General features: G+C 40.1%; 1 protein-coding gene across 1 annotated transcript in view; it reads right to left on the minus strand.

Moving 5' to 3' along the window:
- Window positions 1–17494: 17494 nt before the first annotated feature.
- NFIA (nuclear factor I A) overlaps window positions 17495–18886 on the minus strand; it is a 661499-nt gene continuing 660107 nt past the window's right edge. Inside the window, exon 11 of the mRNA XM_033917100.1 lies at window positions 17495–18143. Within this exon, the coding sequence (XP_033772991.1) occupies window positions 18126–18143 (18 nt within the window). The 3' untranslated portion in view covers window positions 17495–18125. The remainder of the gene's footprint in view (window positions 18144–18886) is intronic.

An 18886-nucleotide genomic window follows, 5' to 3' on the forward strand; every position in this document is an offset into this window, starting at 1 on the left:
CCTGGTAGTGGAGAGCTTTGTGTTGCTATTGCTCAGATGACATGAAAATCAGGAATTTTTTCTTTTTTTGGGTATGATGACTTCCATGGAGAAATATTCTAGTTCTGATCTGCACATTGTGATCGTATAAGCTCCCATATAACTAATTTTATTATGGGGTGTTACACTGAGCTTTTCTTTTGCTTTCTTTCTCCTTTGTGTTTTTGCTGAAAAGCAGGTTAAAGTATGTGTGGCAGAAACATGGTTCTTTGAGTCTGTCTGGCAGGATCTATTGTTTTTGCTTTAAACATGGGTAACCTGGGCCTAAAAGGAGTGGTACATGAGGCTCTGCTGCCATTTACTGTGTTAATGAAGCTACTATCCTCTAAGAAACTGTTGCCATAGGCAACTGGCAAATCTTGCCTAATAGTTGGAGAAATCCTTGCCCCACACCCATTTTGGATGCTCGGAGGGGGGAGGCACCAACTCATCCTTTGCCTCATGCAGCAGATTGCCCTGAACCACCCCTAATGACACAGTAGAGTTGCCACTGTTAATTTACACTGTGAACTGTAATAAAAACACACCATAATGGGTTTTTGGTCAAATCTTCCACAGAATTCAGCTGATTCTTATGAAATTTAGTGTGTCGTGTCCTGAATGAAGTTGATGTAAAATATTGTAAATATTTCTCTCCACACCACAACACTACCTTGTGAAAATGAATTGTGAACTGAATACAAACATTTCAAAACATTTTATGGCATATCTTGCAGAAAAATGTAAAGTCAAAAAGTAATGTTTCAATTCAGCAGATGTTTGAAGTGTGCTCCCTTTACACAAAGGCATGCCCTCAACCTTGGCCGCCAATGATCTATGGACTTGTCAGTGAAGCTCTGCTTCAGCTCAGCCAAAACAGATATTGCTGTCTGGTAGATGCGGTCTTGTATCAGCCCCCAGATCGGGTAGTCGACTGGGTTTAGGTCGGATGAATTCGGAGGCTAGAGGTCTGGGCCAATGAAGTCTGGGATTTCCCGATGTAGCAGTTCTACGATGTCCTTTGCCCGATGTACTGGGGCATTGTCCTGTTGGAAGATCAATTAGTCTCCCGACATGTGACAGATTGCTGGCAACAACTTCTGCATCAAGAGGATGTCCCAGTGGTATTCGCCATTGATCTTAACCCTAGGATCAATGACGAGCAGATCTGAGAATCCGAGTTTCAAGATTGCGACCGAGACCATAACTGATTGGCTGAAGGTCGGGCGGGTCTGTAGTAGGCATTTGGCATTAACTTCATGCTTCAGTGTTGTTGAAGGCATGTACAAGCAATCATTTTGTGTGTTGATTAGTGAAACTACTGTAGATATCTTTTCATCTGTAAACCAGATGAAACTGATGCTGTGATCCAGGTACTTGCTCAAAAGCTGCTTGCACCGTTTCAGGCGTGTATCATTGTTGTGTAAAGTTAACCCTTGGGCACAATGCTTTTTAAGAAACTAATCTCAGATCATCATGAATTATCCTAACCATAGTTGTCTAATTTATTCCTGCTTCTCTTGCTTTTTGGTGAGTTGTTGGGTGTGGTTGCAGCGCATCCTCCTGGTTCAGTACAAGATTGCATACAATGTCAATGTGCTTTTGTGTGCGAATCGAGCAATCATCCGTTGCCTAGCTTACGATCCACAGTGCCCGTTGCTCGGATCTTGCATAGCAGCACATCAAGGCTGTTTTTGTTCCAACCCTTCTGTGGGAACTCGTTGACTACTGTAACCTTGTAGCAGTACCAAGTTCTTTATCAGAATTCAGTCATCTGCAGTGAAAAAACCCTTTTTGATACAGAGACTGTATACAAATTACCATCTGCTTCTGTGCGTATCCCATTGCAACAATTCATTTTCACAAGTTAATGTTGTGGTGTGGTGGGAAATATTAAAAACACTGTGGAGAAGATGATGTCCAAGATGCAGACTTTATGAAAAATACAGTCAATTAATCCACATGATGAAATGTCTAGGACCCAAATGATTGGGGACTATGGACCTAACACGGTCCGTGTTTCGACAGCCCTGTCTTCCTCAGGGGTCCCTGAAAGTCCTAATGCAAAAAAAAAAAAAAAAAATGGTGGATCAAAGGGAAAAACCTAAACTGGTCAAATATGAGTGGGCCAGTCCGGTCGGGGTGCGGTGGGTTGGTCGGGGGTGGCACGGTGGGCCGTTCGAGGCAGTTGCAGTCATTTGCTTGGCAGGAGGGAGTTGACATCGGTGCAGGGGGGGGCATTTTTTAGGGGTTTGGGGAGGGAGGAGGCACTTCGGGAGGGGGGCTTTTTTATTTTTTAACTGAACCGTGCAGTTATTTTGCATGTTTAATACACGCAAACTATCTGCCCAATTAAAATTAAAAATTAAAAAAGCCGGCAGAAGCCCTGACAGCAGTGACAGGAGGCTGCTTCTCCTGTCACTACTGTCAGGGTCTGCGCATGCTCCAGGATCGCTCTCTAGCGATCCTGGCCGTGGGTAGGGGGGGCGTGTTAACGATCATCCCCATTTGCATGCAAGCCTTTTGTAAATTCGTTGGTCTGCAAGCAATTGGGAATGGATCAGACACGGAATCAGGGGTTAGTGAATCTAGCCCTATGACCTCACAATGCAAGTGTTAAGAGCCTTAGCCAATAGGGAGAGGAGTAGATAGTGCATAAAGTTCTATGACCTCACAATGCAAGTGTTAAAAGTCTTAGCCAATAGGGAGAGTAGATAGTGCATGCTGCGGATGGGCAAACTGGATGAGCCATTTGACCTTTATCTGCCATCATGTTTCTTTGTTAATTGCTTAACGAGCCAATTAGCACCAATAATTAGCATGATCAATTATTGGTGCTAATTGGTAATAATAGGAATTTGCACGAGCATCTTTATAGTTGCTAATCTTCAAAGATGTGTGTGCAAAGTTTTCTGTGTGGATTCATAAAGGGGTGTGGCCATGGGAGGGGCATGGGCAGGTCAGGGGTGTTTCTAGGATTTGCACGCAGTGTTATAAAATTTGGAAGATCCATGCCTAATTTAGGTGTGGGGATTTACACCAGGGTTCACTAGGTGCAAATCCTCGCACTTAAAATTGGGCGCAGATCCTGGCGCTAAGCGCTTTTGTATGAACAGTGCCCAAGTTTGAGCGCCATTTATAGAATATCACATAGTGCATTTTTACAGAATTTGGTCCAAAATGTTAAGAGCTATTTGGAAAGAAATGGAAAATAAAACAAGAGAAAATCAAAAGACTTACCTGTAGCAGATGTTCTCTGTGGACACAGTATACAAGTCCTCACAACTGGGTGACATAATTAAACAGAGCCTAACTGGGTAAAAGACTCTTCAGCTTGAAAAGATCTGCAAGCAATTGTAAGGCACTAGAGTGCGTGCATGGATGTGCATGACTTCCTTCCTTGCGTCATCATGCAAGACCTCTTCAGTCATTGAATAATACAAGCTACATTTAGAAAACTTCTAGGGGGATTGGGTAGGTCTGCGAGGACTTTTAGTCTACTGTCAGCAAAGAACATAATTAACTTGGTTTTCTCACGATTGCAAGTCCTCACATACGTCAGTCTCTTGCATTGGCTTCAGTCAGACAAGATTACATTACATTAGGGATTTCTATTCCGCCATCACCTTGCGGTTCAAGGCGGATTACAAGTTTTTTGTCAGGACAGAAATATTTAGGGAGTAGTTTTTACATTTCTTTGAGTTGCTAAGGATTACATTTAATTGTCATGGTATTAGAAATACATATGGAGTAGTTGCAGGTGATGCTCGGGACATTTCTGATTGAGTTAGTTATCGTTAATCAAGCTTTACATATGTGTTTAAATGTTAGATAATAATAATAATATAATAATAAAGCTTTATTTATATCCCGTCATACCTGTTCAGTTCAAGACGGTAAACAATAGTGGAAAAGTACAAAGTAGAAGATGAACCTTTTGGATCTAGAAATTATATAATAGTGGATACAGTAGTGGATGATTACAGAGTGGGAATGTGGGGTAATTAACAATATAAGTAAAGTAAGGAGGGAGGGGAAGGGAACAGAGAGGGCTCAGTGGACTCACAGGCTGTATGTTGCCTTCAGCACAAAATGGGGAAGAAAGGAAGGATGACGCCAAAAGGCAGGCACCAAAAATTGTTGGTAGCAATGAGCTTTTTCTAGTTTTGTACCACTTTTTTTTTTTTTTTTTTAATACAATAATATGGGCCCTAGGTGAGATGGAGTTGGATTCTAAACCTGAGGGAGATACCAGAGTAGAAAGTAACACCTACTGGCACATCCAGAGCCTCTGTCCAAATAACGAGATATGAATCCATGGACCAATGTCCATATTACAACTCTGCAAATCTCCTTCATTGAAGCTGACCTTAAGTGGGTTACTGATGCAGCCATGGCTCTAACACTGTGACCTTTGACCAGTGGCATAGTTAAGAGGGGGAAGGCGGACCAACCCGGGCATGTTTGTGGGGGGGCACTGGCACCTTTCCTATGTCTCTGTATAGACCTATAGTATGAGGGCACCTGAGGACTGTTATGAAATTTTGGTCTCCCTGGGACTTGGAAGAATTAAACAAGGTACAAAGGAGCAAGAAAATGAAAGATGGTCTGGAAAGGCCAAACAAGCTATGGCAGTGGTCTTCATTCATTTTTAAGCAGGGCCACCAAATATCTTTCCATGCGGTGCCACAACACAGCTGATCAGTGCATGTCAGTGACATCCATCCCCATCAGCCCAACTTTCAAATTTCATTAGGGGGTTGTCTCAAGGTTATGAGAACTTCCAAATGCATTCTTTTTTATCTATTGAGAAATGCCTTGTCCTTCAAGCGTATGGCTCTTCCCCCACCACCATCCACTTTCCCCTTTTTGTCATGAGACTGGAGAGGGAGGCAGAGTAGCAGAAAAAAACCCAACAACCCAGAAAGACAATAGGGGCCACTCTAGAGGTCTCTGGGGAGCCACCATTGGCCCCTGGGTCTTGTATTAAAGAACACTGGCCTATGTCTTTTCAACACTGAGTACACAGAGAGCTCTATACATGAGTCAGGTGGAACAGGCAAATAAGGAACAGATATTTGTTCTTTCATAGTGTACTAGGACTAGGATACACTCCTTGAAACTAACAGATAGTAGTAGGATGAAAACAAATTGGAGAAAGTATTTTTTTTGCACTCAGTGAACAATGAAGACACGGAATTTGTTTTACCTGAGGATGTGGTCAAGGCCTTTAGTATTGCTATATGTAAAAGGGATTTGGAGAAGTTTTTAGAGAAAAGTCTATAAACAATAATTAGCTAAGTAGGCTTGGGGAAATCACAGCTATGTGAGTGAGTAGCGAGGAATGGAGCTTCTCTTTTTAAGATCAGCTGAGTACTTCAGTCTCCTGCATTGGCTGCAGTCAGACAAGATGCTGGGTTCAAGCCAGTATGGCACATCTTAGTTATGTTGCATTTTTAATTTTCTCAAGACACAATTTACAGGGGTCGTGATTGCTCTTAGTATCAGATCTGGTCTTGGTGGCAACAAGTTGCACAGTTGGTCAGGTTGAATGACGACCAGAGAACATCTCTTTCTACATGGTAATTCAAGGAAAGGAAACTCCACACCTCCTTATCCAGTTCTGTAGCAAGAGAGAAAATAATTAACTCCAAATATGGAGATAGATTTAGAATTGCTGAATTAGTCCATAGCATATCCTCTTGCTATAAAAACACCCAGTGTTGCGGTTATAATTATTTCTGCTGATAAAATACACCATAAATTTCACTTTCTGATTAAAACTATTCCTTCTTTTGAAGCTGGTGAAATCTATTACCTCTTATCCTTACTGGGCATCCTCTCCTTTGGTTGCTTTTCTTGTAGAAAGATACTGTATATACTAATGTGTTTTAAATATTTTCTCAGGCTTGTAAGTTTAATTTAATGAGTTTATGCGATTTGGTTTACCAAGAACAATCTCTTTCTGGCTAGCTGTGCATTTGTTTTCACTTTGACTAAAGCCCCTTCCAGATGTAAAGCGAGGATTGACTCATGCCAGCAGAAAAAGAAAGAGGATGTCTATGAAATGCAGATATCATAGAGTCAGAGTACCGTGGATGCATTAATCTGGCAACAAAGCGGCGTGATTTACACACTCGGCCCAGTCAAGCCACAGATGAGCTTCAGACAGGAAATACTGCTCAACTTTGCATCTGCAAATAATCAAGTTGAGTAAGAAACAGCTGGCATGGCAAATACGAACCCACAAAAATAACACCACAGGCTGTTAGCATTAGCAATTTTTATTTTCCTTTTTTTTGTTGCATAGGAAATGCAGTACTTGCTTCCAGTAATTGTACTGTAATGTGAAAAGGTGGCAGCACTAATGGTTGAATACAAGAGTTAAACTAATCCACACCAGCTCAAAAAAAAAAAACAACAACCCCCCCCCCAAAAAATAAACAAACCCCTGCGGAGATTTAGTTGAAGAATGGACGCCCACAGTGATTTTCAACCAAGTTATAAATTTTCACAGAACACAGTAAAACTAAAATGGTAACCATGAGAGTCAAATACAAGTGTACTAGAGGCAGAACAAGCCCGACTCACAAAACTAATGCATGGTATTAACACTAGGGGTAGTGGGTGCTTCGGTACATCCATGGCGGGTCTGTTGATGTGCCTGTTTAGGTAGGGGAAACCAAAAGTGGATACGAGACTGACACCTGGCCCTGCTTCTAGAACTTTTATTACACCTCTTTCCCTGTAGATTACGAGCAAAGAGGACCCCCTGTATGCATCACACGGTAGCAACAGATGTTCATCCTTTAGGATTTTGCTTCTACAAGAAAAAAAAAGAGCTAATCTGCCCCAAAAAGAGGGAAAAATAAAATGTCAAAACTAAAAGTCTGTAGAAAAACAGACTCGTATTATCTGTGCGTATACATGTGTATCTGCATTAAAATGGGATTCAAATATGGCTCCACTCTAGTATGGCCAAAAGTATGCGTACTGGAGTGGCAAGGAAAAGAAGTGGTGGGTCAGGTCTGGGGAGTGAACATCTAGGATGAGATTTACCGTAATTGCGACACCTCTGTGTGGTCTTCCTTTCTCACGTTCATGATCTGCATTTCTCTGTTACAACAGTATTCACTTTCTGCTATCCCTTTGAAAATGGGCAGATCTATAGTGTTTGCACTCATAATGGGTCATATTTACCAAGGTGTGGTAAGCAGTTAAGCTCCGATTCTATAAATGGCGCCTATCGAGTTAGGCGTTTAACTTAACTTTTTTTTCCAATTGGTTAATTGGCGCTGATAATTGAAAGCGCCATTAAAAACCAGTTAAAATAAAATTAATTCGCTGGTACGTACCTACCTCAGAAGGCACAATGTAGGTGTCTACACTAAGGCACCTACCTGAAAAGTAGGCATGGTTAGGGGCGGAGTTAGAGCATAGATTGGAGTTAGGTGTCGGTATTTTAGGCCAAGAAAACCCTGGCTCAATATACCAGTGCCTAAGATTTTGATGCCTACTAGCGCCTAACTCAAGCTAGGTACCTTTAAGAGACTTGGGTGTGATTGTATGTGATGATCTCAAGGTGGCCAAATAGGTTGAAGAGGTGACGGCGAAAGCTGTAAGGATGCTAGGGTGCATAGGGAGAGGTATGGCCAGTAGGAAAAAGGAAGTATTGATGAATAAGACTCTGGTGAGACTTCATTCAGAATATCGTGTACAATTCTGGAGGCCGCACCTTCAAAAAGATATAAAAAGGATGGAGTCGGTACAGAGGAAGGCTATTAAAATGGTGCAATGTCTTCGTCATAAGACATATGGGGACAGACTTAAAGATCTCAATCTGTATACTTTGGAGGAAAGGCGGGAGAGGGGAGATATGATAGAGACGTTTAAATACATACATAATGTAAATGTGCATGAGTCGAGTCTCTTTCATTTGAAAGGAAACTCTGCAATGAGAGGGCATAGGATGAAGTTAAGAGGTGATAGGCTCCGGAGTAATCTGAGGAAATACTTTTTTACGGAAAGGGTGGTAGATGCGTGGAACCGTTTCCCAGTAGAAGTGGTGGAGATAGAGACTATGTTTGAATTCAAGAAAGCATGGGATAGGCACGTGAGATCTCTCGGAGAGAGAAAGACATAATGGTACTGCGGATGGGCAGACTGGATGGGCCTTTTGGCCTTTATCTGCCATCATGTTTTTATGATTCTAAAAATGACGCCTAACTTTGAATGACATGCCATAGGGTAGGTGTTGTTTTCTTATGCATCTACCGATTTAGGTACCGTTTATAGAATCAGGCTCTTAGTGCAGATTTCAGCACACAATAACTATTAGTGCTAGCCCACACCAATGCCTAGTGCATGTTAAAACAGACTGTAGTGTAGGATGGGTGGGGGATAGGGCAAGGTATGTGTGAAAACTCAGTGGGGACTGCACATTGCAATCGGTGCCTAGTAAGTAGCACATGGTGTCACATGTGCAGTTAAAGGGAGTTCACCTAACACCATTTCCAATCGATGGCATTAGGTGCATCCATGTTCACAGAGCACCCGGGAACATGGTGGTATGGGAATTGTACAGGGAATGTTGGACATGCTCAGTAAACCAAGATCAGGGAAGATGGTTTATGGGATTCCTCAGAAATAATCCACAAATACCAAAAAAAATCCCACAGTAGAGTGTTTCAAGAGAACCAGGAGGATAAAGGGTCTCAGAAACCTACTTGGATAAGGAAAATGTAATCCAATACCAAATTTTTAACGGCTCATAGTTTCCATGACTGACCCAAATAACCTCCACCACCTTTTGTGTTTAACTTAATTCTTACTGTGCTATACATTATTTTTTATTATTTTTTTACTTTTATATCAAACAGCAGGAAATGTTACTTATCTCTAGTGCGCAGAGTTTCTGAAAAGCCCGACGGGGACCCGTTTCGCCAGAGTCGTGGCTTTTTCAAGGGTGTTCAAGACACTCTGCCAATATTTATTTGAGCATTCCGTCTCCTACAGAATTAACTAGCCCTAAATGAGGCGGGACGCACTAGAGATAAGTAACATTTCCTGCTGTTTGATATAAAAGTAAAAAATAATAACAAAACATAATGTATAACACAGTAAGAATGAAGTTAAACACAAAAGGTGGTGGAGGTTATTTGGGTCAGTGATGGAAACTATGAGCCGTTAAAAACTTGGTATTGGATTACATTTTCCTTATCCAAGTAGGTTTCTGAGACCCTTTATCCTCCTGGTTCTCTTGAAACACTCTACTGTGGGATTTTTTTTGGTATTTGTGAATGTTGACATGTCCCCAACTCTTACATCAGGACCTAAGGCATGTTGGCTTGGGCTGTTAATGTGCATTTGGTGTAAAAACCTAACACTCTTTAATATATACGGCCCTTTTACTAAGATGCAGAAAGCACTAATGCGCGCTTACCACAGCAAAAAACGGCACTGCGGGGCGTGCTATGGCATCCCATGGTAATTTTGCCATGCGGGTGCACTATCCACACACTAAAAATTAAAGGCCATAATTCTATAAACGGTGTCTAGCCAATTTTCACATGGACCCTAACATTTTCTAATTGGTTTAAAGGTGACCGGTCAAAAGTGCGTGACAACAAAGGTGCGCCGACAACCCAGCGCAGACAACTGAGTGCAAGGCGGAAGCGCGCCGAAGAAAAACAGTATTTTAAGGGGCTCCGACAGGGGGTGTGGGGGGGAACCCCCCCACTTTACTTAACAGAGATCGCGCCAGCATTGTGGGGGGTTTGGGGGGAATGTAACCCCCCCACATTATACTGAAAACTTCACTTTTTCCTTAAAAAAGAGGGGAAAAGTGAAGTTTCCAGTAAGTTGGAGCCCCTTAAAATACTGTTTTTCTTCGGCGCGCTTCCGCCTTGTGCTCAGTTGTCTGCGCTGGGTTGTCGGCGCGCCTTTGTCTATGAACCGGTTTAAATGACGTGATAGTTGAAAACGCCATTAAAAACCCCAATTAATTTAAATTCCTTATGGAAATCGGCACAGGGCCTACTAGCGCAGAGACCAAGGCGCCTACCAGCGCCTATATGAAAAACAGGCTTGGCTAGGGGCGGATTTTGGGCATGGAAAGCTTTAGGTGCAGGTATTTTAGGTCGGCGAAACCCCTTGATTTGATTGACGTGCAGTAGGCACCGTTTCCCTAGGCACCTACCAATTTAAAATCAGGCCCAAAATGTTTGGTGCAGCGGGCATCTGTGGGGGCAGAGACTATGAGTATGTCGGCATCGCTGCGCACTAACCGATTAGTACAGATTTAGGTGGCAGTTAGGGCTCACACGCTAATGGGATAATTAATGTGTGGCCATTAATGGAAAATTGTGAAAAATCGGCCATTTTAGCCCTGTGGTAAAACAGCCATAGCGCACAAGAAAGACCCACAAAAGGGTGCGTTAAGGTCTTTTTTTGCTGCAGCTTAGTAAAAGGGACCCTATATTCAGTAACAACAAGTGTTTCACTACAACCTATTTTTTAACGTAAAAAACAACTATTGCTCAGAGAACAAATTACTCTGGATAGTCCTACAAATCTTCTTTAGTTAATATCGGTATTTTTTTTTTTTTATATGGTTGATTACTTTTTCAAACAGGGTCTAGTCAACTTTGGATTGCTTAGCATTTAAGGGTGCAAGGAACAAGTTGGGGGGGGGGGAGCCGTATACATTTAAAGTGACATTAAGGCAAATACAGTGTATTTGATGTTTAAAAATTCCCTCCCTCCCCCATCTACACACACAAATCCTGGGTTAATAGTGCATAACCTTTTATGAATCGGGCCCAAAGATTTTACAGATATTTGAAGGAAAAAAATATTGCATATTTGCATGAAATGAAACAGCCACATTTTTTTTTTTAAATAGGTGTGAAGAAGATTCAAGCATGGGAAGCTAACAAAACACGCTGTCCATAAAAAGCTTCGGTCTGAACAGCTCAAGAAGGTGGGACACATTTCCTTGAGGAGAGATATTTGAGTCATCTCCGACAAATCCTGGGGTGCATACATTATGAAAGCTCTGAACCAAAATCTTAGCAGGCACTGATTTTATTTTATTTTCATTTTTAATCCAGAAAAATAAACAACCCATGCTTGCCTTCTAGGAGAAAGAAAGAAGCCTCCCACGAGTAATACTGAATTTAAGTAAATGATATTTGCAAGATACTGAAAACACCAAAAATCAAGAAAGGTAGAAATTTTGCGTTCTCAGTAAAACATCTTTAAACCTCTCTGACAAGAGCCAAATCAGAAAAATAAAAGACGGCTAACATAACTGAGTAATATTCATACAGCTCACTAAGCATTATGGCATGGCATGCATTAATATTGTAGGGTTATTTTACATCAGTTACATCAGAAGATTCTGACAGACAGCGAAGGCTATTGGTGTAGAAAAATCTTACTTCAGAAGAGCAATATAATACAATTTTCACAGGCACTACATTTTAATATATCAGGTATTATGCTGGTTTTCGTAATAATTCTCGTTCTCCTAAAGCTGGCATTATAACAATGACCAAAAAGGCAAGGTTTAAAGTAAATAGAAAGTTGATACCAAAGTCAATAATTTTTTTTTCTTTTTTTTTTTCTTCTTTTTTTTCGTAGATTAGTGCATAGTTTCATGCAGACAAACACTGTTATGCATTTACAGTGTTGGAAAGCAGAGTGAATTGCCCGTGTTGTCACATTTTTGTAAATCATTTTGCCAGCCTGTAATAGCACCATGTAATGGATCATGTAATGCATCTGCTTTAAACATTAAATTGATTTTAGAACTGGTGACACAGTATTCACTGCAGTTAAGTGCTATGGAATAGCTTCAATGCTACCTGCTATATATCAAAGCAATTTTTATCCCAAATGCTTTCTTTATTTTTTTATTTTATTTATTAGAGGAGAGGAAAGTGGAAAGGGAAATCACATAAAAGATACCACTTGGATTTATTGCACAGTCCTGGGTTTGCCAGTGGCTTAGCCAGCTTACTGTTGAACAGTAAACACATGCGTTGATGTCGAGACAAAATTGGTATTCTAAGCACATATTAATGGAAATCCTTCCATGTGGGCAGAGGGTCAACTTCAGGAGCCTCCCACCCTCAGAAAAAAAAAAAAAAATCCCCAATGAGGCTGTTAGGTGCCATTGAAGCTCTCCTTACACAATATTGAGATGGTTGCATTTCAGTTTTGTTCTACAGAGGCCATCTGCCACAAAGTGAAAACGAAACAAAACATAACACTAAAACGATATTTCCAGAGACACAGTGTAAAGAAGTACAATATTAATTGACATTCCGAAAAACAAAAGAAAACAACAGTCTTTTAGGTTATGTATCTGTGTTTTTGTACAGTAAATCTTTTATAACACTGTTACTACAAAGATGCAAATTATATCGTAAGAGAAGTGAAAGTGTGAATGTACAAGGATTTCCTGTGGGCGTACTGAATACTGTGGGGTCAAGAAAAACATCTGAGGCCTTTGGGAACCACCAGAGAAATGTGAATCATACCTGGCTGACGGTAGCCCAATTATTTTATGAAAACTAATAGCCTGTCACAACTGCTTGGATGCGCAGCATTAGCAGGAATATGCTAGACCCGATGTACCAAATACTCGTTCTAGATAAAATAAGGGAGAATCGGACCCTGAATGTTTTGGTCTAGATGGGTTTCTCTGAAGTGAGGTGATGCTGTTTGTTGGCCAAGCAAAACAATTAAGCAAGCCATAAACCACAGAGGCCTACTTCGTCCTTTGACTTTTAAAGAAGGAGCAGATATAGCCTTGAGGAACTCGATTTGTCCATCTTCTCTAGAAAAAGTTCAGGTTGATCCAACAGAAGCCATCACCACTTGCAAAGAATCTGGCTTTCTTGTAGAATTGACAGATCTACTATGTCCAAACGAAAAGAGGGAAAGACCCCAACCTCAGGGCCCGTTTCTCACCAGATTATGTTTTAGTAGGATTGGCACCAAGTTTTGCCATTCAGTTTCCCAAAACAAGAGCTAAAACCTATCATTCCCAGGAGTCTTTTAATAAGGTAATTTAAAGCACGAGTTGCTGCTGGTGATGGGACTGGAAGTGATGGCTAGTGCCTCAAATGAAATCTGATAAATATTTTTGGGGTTGCTTACTTTCTCTTGCTGCCTTGGGCTTCCAGCTAAATCAGAACTGGAACCCTGAGTTTTTGAGCTCCTTTTACAAAGTCATGGTAGCAATTCCTGGTGCAGCAAATGCAACAAAGCCCATAGGAGCTGAATGAGCTTTGTCGCATCTGCTGCATGGGAATCACTATTGCAGCTTTGTAAAAGGAGCCCTTTATTCCCTCCAGAACCTGGCACGCATGCTTCCTGAATTTGAGCACTAGGTGTCACTGTTAAGCCATGCCTGAGACTCCCTCACATTCGTTGGCCTGAAAAACAGCAGCCAAACTCAGGAACTGAGTATGGGTTTCCAAGATGACAATTCAAATCATTCATTACCACTAAGCAAGATCCCTGAAATCCAAAATCTGACTGTAAAGAATGCTCTTATGTACATAAATCTGTTTTATTGTCATCGAAGCTTCCCTCCTCCTCCCCTACCTACTGCCAGATGAATTTATTGTGTTTTTCTCAACCCCCCTAGTCCTCATCACTCCCTCCTCACCCAAAATATACCAGTTTCACAAATTACATGGGCACATATCTTCTGGGACTCGTGCAAGTAGAGACAAGGCATGAGTTCATCCGTGTCTTCTGCCAGCTGCTAGCCAAGCTGGGAGAAGAGCCAAGCGACAGGCACGTTTCCACCCATTAAGGCATGGACTGCAACATGCTGGAGCTTACGACAAAGACACTTACAAAATGTAAACAATTTTTAGGTTAGGTATGATTGGTAGAAAGGTTGAAAATCTGTTGTCCAATCAAACATGAGAAGGCCTACTGGGAATATTATAGTGTCAAGCTGTCCTTTAGCTACAAAGACGATGCTTTTAACGCAGTAAACCGTTTCCTGGCACGCGGTACACTTCACGAAGCTGTCTGGCTCCAGTCTCTGCCCTTTGCTTCATTTCAAGGATTTGAAACACTATTTGTTCTCTGTATCTAAACTGAACCCTTAATTCTTGCTGCTATGTTTTCTGCATAATATGGAAAAAAAAAAAAAAAGAATTTAGTGTTTAATACTTTACAATCTGTGGGTTATCATCCTTGACCACCTTCCTAAAGCCTTTAAAACTGTTTTTTGCCTGCAAATCTGTTCAGAGTATCTTAACTCTAGCTTCATCAAATATAACACCACAAAACACCTTCAAAAATACAGTATACCTGTAATGTCCATTTAGAATGGTTCATCAGAAGACTATACTTTTCAAGTATAGAAATATGCTATACCATTGAAAAAAAAAAAAGAAAAATAACTGTGTATTTAAATACATACAAAAAGGAAACAGGAAAGTTTTTAACTTAAATCCAGTTCCCAAAGGGGACAAATTCAATTCTATGAATGCTGCTTTTATAACAAACAATCGGAAATTCCACTAAGCTAATTTGACAGAAAAGTTTCCTCATTTAAACAACATTAGAAAAGTCCTGCATTATAAAATAGGGTAAGATAAATCAGTGTATAATCAATAAAACTATACAACATACAAATTACGTATCAGCTGATTGGGCAGTTTTATTTCTAAATTTCTCTCTCTTTGCAGCCAAGACTATAATACACTCAGTAAAAACCACAAACTGCCTCAACTATTGCTTACTTTGCTTTTCTTAGTTTTTAAAAAAGGGTACAACTTGATAGTGTGTGTTTATATATACATACACACACAATCAATATACTGGTATCACCTTGAAAGGCTCTGACAAAATGTTTTTTCCAGGCTTTATTTTCCCTTCACTGTGAAGCACTGAAAGCTGATATTTTTAGTGCACATCTGTCATAGAAGTAATGCCCAGCTAAGTGCTAGAGGGAAGGCAAAGGATGCTGGCTGGCTACAGGAAGTGACATCATATACTAACAATCACACAGTACAATTTTGCCAAACAACTACTCAACCACGGTATCAGACACATATGAAAATCCAAAATATTGTATTCATTATATATATATATATATTCACTATATATATATATATATAAATCTTAAATAGAACCGGTAAACAATTGTTTTTCAGAACTTGGAAGTTAAAAACGTGCATATAAAAATGGACATTTAATTTTTTTAAATTTTTTTTTTTTTTTACTGAATGTGGGTTTGATTGTGATCAGCTAATAAAAATGGGCCTTAGGAGTTGAAGAAAAAGGAAGGTTTATCTTTTTATCTTTTTTCTTTTTTTTTAAGGCTTGCTCGTGAAAGGAACAGTTGTAAAATAAAAAAAAAATCGCTCGAAGCAGGGTTCAGCTTAGTGTTTCACAGTCTGACTGCTTCTCTAAGGAGAGCCCTTCTGCCTGTGCATTCAAAACTCACAAAAGTACAAAGATAATTACCTAAAACACACTGCGTCAAATGCAGTACCAACTTTGGTCAAATAAAAAAACACAAACCAACAACTTAAAAAAAAAAAAAAAATCAGTAATTGCTAAGCTCTTCTATATGATAAAAGCAAGGTATTGCATATTTTCATAAATCTGGGGAAAAAAAAACCAAAATAAAGGAAGACTGGAAAATAAAATGTAACAACCCCCCAAAAAAATCCCTACTGGTTGTCTAGCATCTATAAATCTTAGAACAGCGCTACCTGTACAGGACAATACAAGCTACAGTGGAATGCCTAACAATCTACTCACTGCTAGATAAACAGCTGATATTAAAAAAAATATATATATATATCACATTTCCAAAAGAAAAAAAGTGTCTCCAAATGCCTGACTAGGAAAATATTAAACAAGAAACAAAGAAAAACCCTTTTCAATATAGCAACATGTGCAATAATTCCACAGATTAATTGCTACTGGGGCAAGGCACATTGATATGGAATTTTTGTTTCGTGCAAATTAAGAAAAACAAAAAAAAAAAAAACAAATCCCCATGTCCCCTCCTCTCGATTTTTTAGGAGCTTAGGTGAGGGCGGTGCGGTTTTGGGGGGGGGGGGGTTATGTGGAATAAATGGAAAGCAAAGGAAAAGTGTTTCCTTGATTGTATGGGAGAGCATTAGAAGCCCCTTTTAGAGGGCTGTACAGTTTAAAGGCAAGTGCCTGGAACAGTGATTACAATATGATGATTTAATGCACTCTACTTTAGCCTACAGTAACTATATAAAAATTAGTTTACTAACACTAGAACATGCAGAAATGTTGTTTCTGATCAGCTGGACTTACTAACCAGAACTTATATATAAGTGTATAGTATAAGAAAGCTTCTTAAAGTTTCATGCGAAGCCAGAGGGTTGCTCCGCTGTCTGATAGAAAAGAATCAGGTGTACTGTCATTTCTTTGTTTAAATCGGTATCATGATTTTGTTTTGTATACAGGACATGACGTGTAAAGGTCCAATGCTTTTGTTCTTTTTTTTTTTTTTGTACTTTTTTTTTGTTTTTTTTTTGCAGCAAGTGCTCTACTTCTGAACTGGCTTGAGTTGTAACAAGTAATAACAGCATTCATTCCCTTCTGCGTAATTTTTTTTTCCTCACGAATAATCCAGAAAAGAAAAAAACCCCCCCCCCCCCCACAAAAAATAAGGAATCAGCCCAAACACCAAGATGGTTCTGTTTGGGAACCAGGTGCATACCAAGGTGTTTCGGAACTGATAAATCCTTTATGGTGGGGGAAAAAAATGCAAAACTTGTCACTATTGCGAAACTCTATTAATAGTGAATTTTAGCTTATAAAATTAACAGATAACTATGATTTAATTTTAGTTATGTGCTTCAATAACAGAAAAATGATTAATTAGCATTTAATGTAGATAACATATCATGGTAAAAGCACCATAAGGTTTGTATATATTTTTAAACATTTTCCTTCAGTTTTAAAGGGATACAAGTTGAACAATTTAAAAAAAAAAAAAAAAACCATAAAAGTAAAAATATAGCTCCCCTTTCTCTTGCAAGGCTTGCTTTTTCTCTTTTTTTTTTACCCCAATAATTTAGAGTCCTGGGGTTGAAAGACTTGTAAAAGAAAAATAGAGTTTTCAACAACCTATCTTACAAAGATATGTAGCTAGCCAATGAAATTGCACTTTACTCAATCTAAAATTCAATTGTTTTTCGATTGATTCCTGTCAGTTTCTGTCAAAACAGACCATCATCCCCATTTTGTTGTGTCATTATTGAAACATTTTGGAAACAATGCAAAAAAGGTTTGTGTAACTGCAGCATTTAACTTTTTTTTTTTTTTTTTGTGACCGTTGTGTTTGATGTTTCCTAAGTCGTTCTGCAAATCAAATGTGAAAAAAAAAAAAAAAAAGAGTCGACAATGTCCTTTGGGGGAGGGATCAGAAATCTAACCTATTTGTTGTAAAAAAAAAAAAAAAAAAAAAATTAAATTAAATAAGAGGCTAAGAAAGTCTGTCTGTTATTTGTATGCAATATATCACAGAAAACCAGAACCATGCCTTTCATCTGTCATGTAATGCAGAATTCAGTTACTCATTTTAGCGTGTCATTATTTAAGAAACACCACATCCCCATAGGTAAATCGCTGCAAATACTGTGAAACAGGGCTGCGATGGGAAGAGTGCCACAACAGGTCAGTAAAGCAACAGCAGGCTACACCTACCCAGTCTCACCTAATGCTTACACTACCAATGAAATCTGTCAAAAACCTACGAAGTCTAACCATTTCTGTACTATATGAGAAACTACAGTAGATCCTAAGGTGTTGAAAATAAACAAACAAAACAAAAAAAATCCTAAATGATAATGGTCTCTGCCATTTGAACAAAACCATTGCTTTGTTTCTTATACTAGTGAACTTTGTTGTCAATATCGGTTTGTCTCCCCTTCCGCAGATGTGACGTAACTGAGCTCTCGTGACCGCTTTAGTCCATGCTGTCCCTGTCGCTGCTGCTGTTACCACAGTTGCTTCCGAGTTACAGAGTCGGGAAGGGGGTCCGTTGGTCTGTCTGCTTGCTGTACGACGGAAAACTGTGACTTTTATCCCAGGTACCAGGACTGCAAATGAAGGACAAAGACAGGAGTCAGTTTATTCAACCTGTTCTTTTGGTCAGTGTTCTGAAGTTTTCAGTAGTCATTCAATTTTAACACACCAAAGGGGGAACTCATCAATATGTGATACTGTTAAGAAAGGTTATTTTACCACAAGCTGTGTTATTTTAGCACAAGGTCTCATTGGACAAATGACACCCTGTGTTAAAATAGGATGACTTGCGTTAAAACAGTGGTCTCAAACTGAAACCCTTTGCAGGGCCATATTTTGAATTTGTAGGTACTTGGAGGCCCGCAGAAAAAATAGTTAATATCCCCCCCCCCCCCCCCCCCCGAAGGCCTGCATTTTCCTCCCTTCTTTACAGCGTCCTCCAGCTTCCCCCCTGGCCTCCTGGTCTTAGTTTCAGCTAATTACCGCAGCCTGCAGAGAAGATCGCCGGTGCTGTAACGTTCCTTGCAAGCTGCCATTGGCCTCTGCAGCACGTTCTTTCTGCTGCGGTCCTGCCCCTCTTCTGACTTCAGGGGCAGGATCGTGGCAGAGGGAACATGCTGCTGAGAACGACGGCAGCCTGCAAGGATTGCTACAGCACCAGCGATTCTCTCTGCAGGCTGCGGTAATTATCTGAAGGCAAGAGCGGGAGGACGGGGGGAAGCTGGAGGATGCTGCAAAGTGTGGGCAGCACTAGTACAGACAGCACTAATACAGACTGCGGGCCACAAAATAGTACCTGGCGGGCCGCGAGTTTGAG

This window comes from Geotrypetes seraphini, chromosome 12, assembly GCF_902459505.1.
Source record: "Geotrypetes seraphini chromosome 12, aGeoSer1.1, whole genome shotgun sequence".
In the NCBI taxonomy this organism is placed as follows: Eukaryota; Metazoa; Chordata; class Amphibia; order Gymnophiona; family Dermophiidae; genus Geotrypetes; species Geotrypetes seraphini.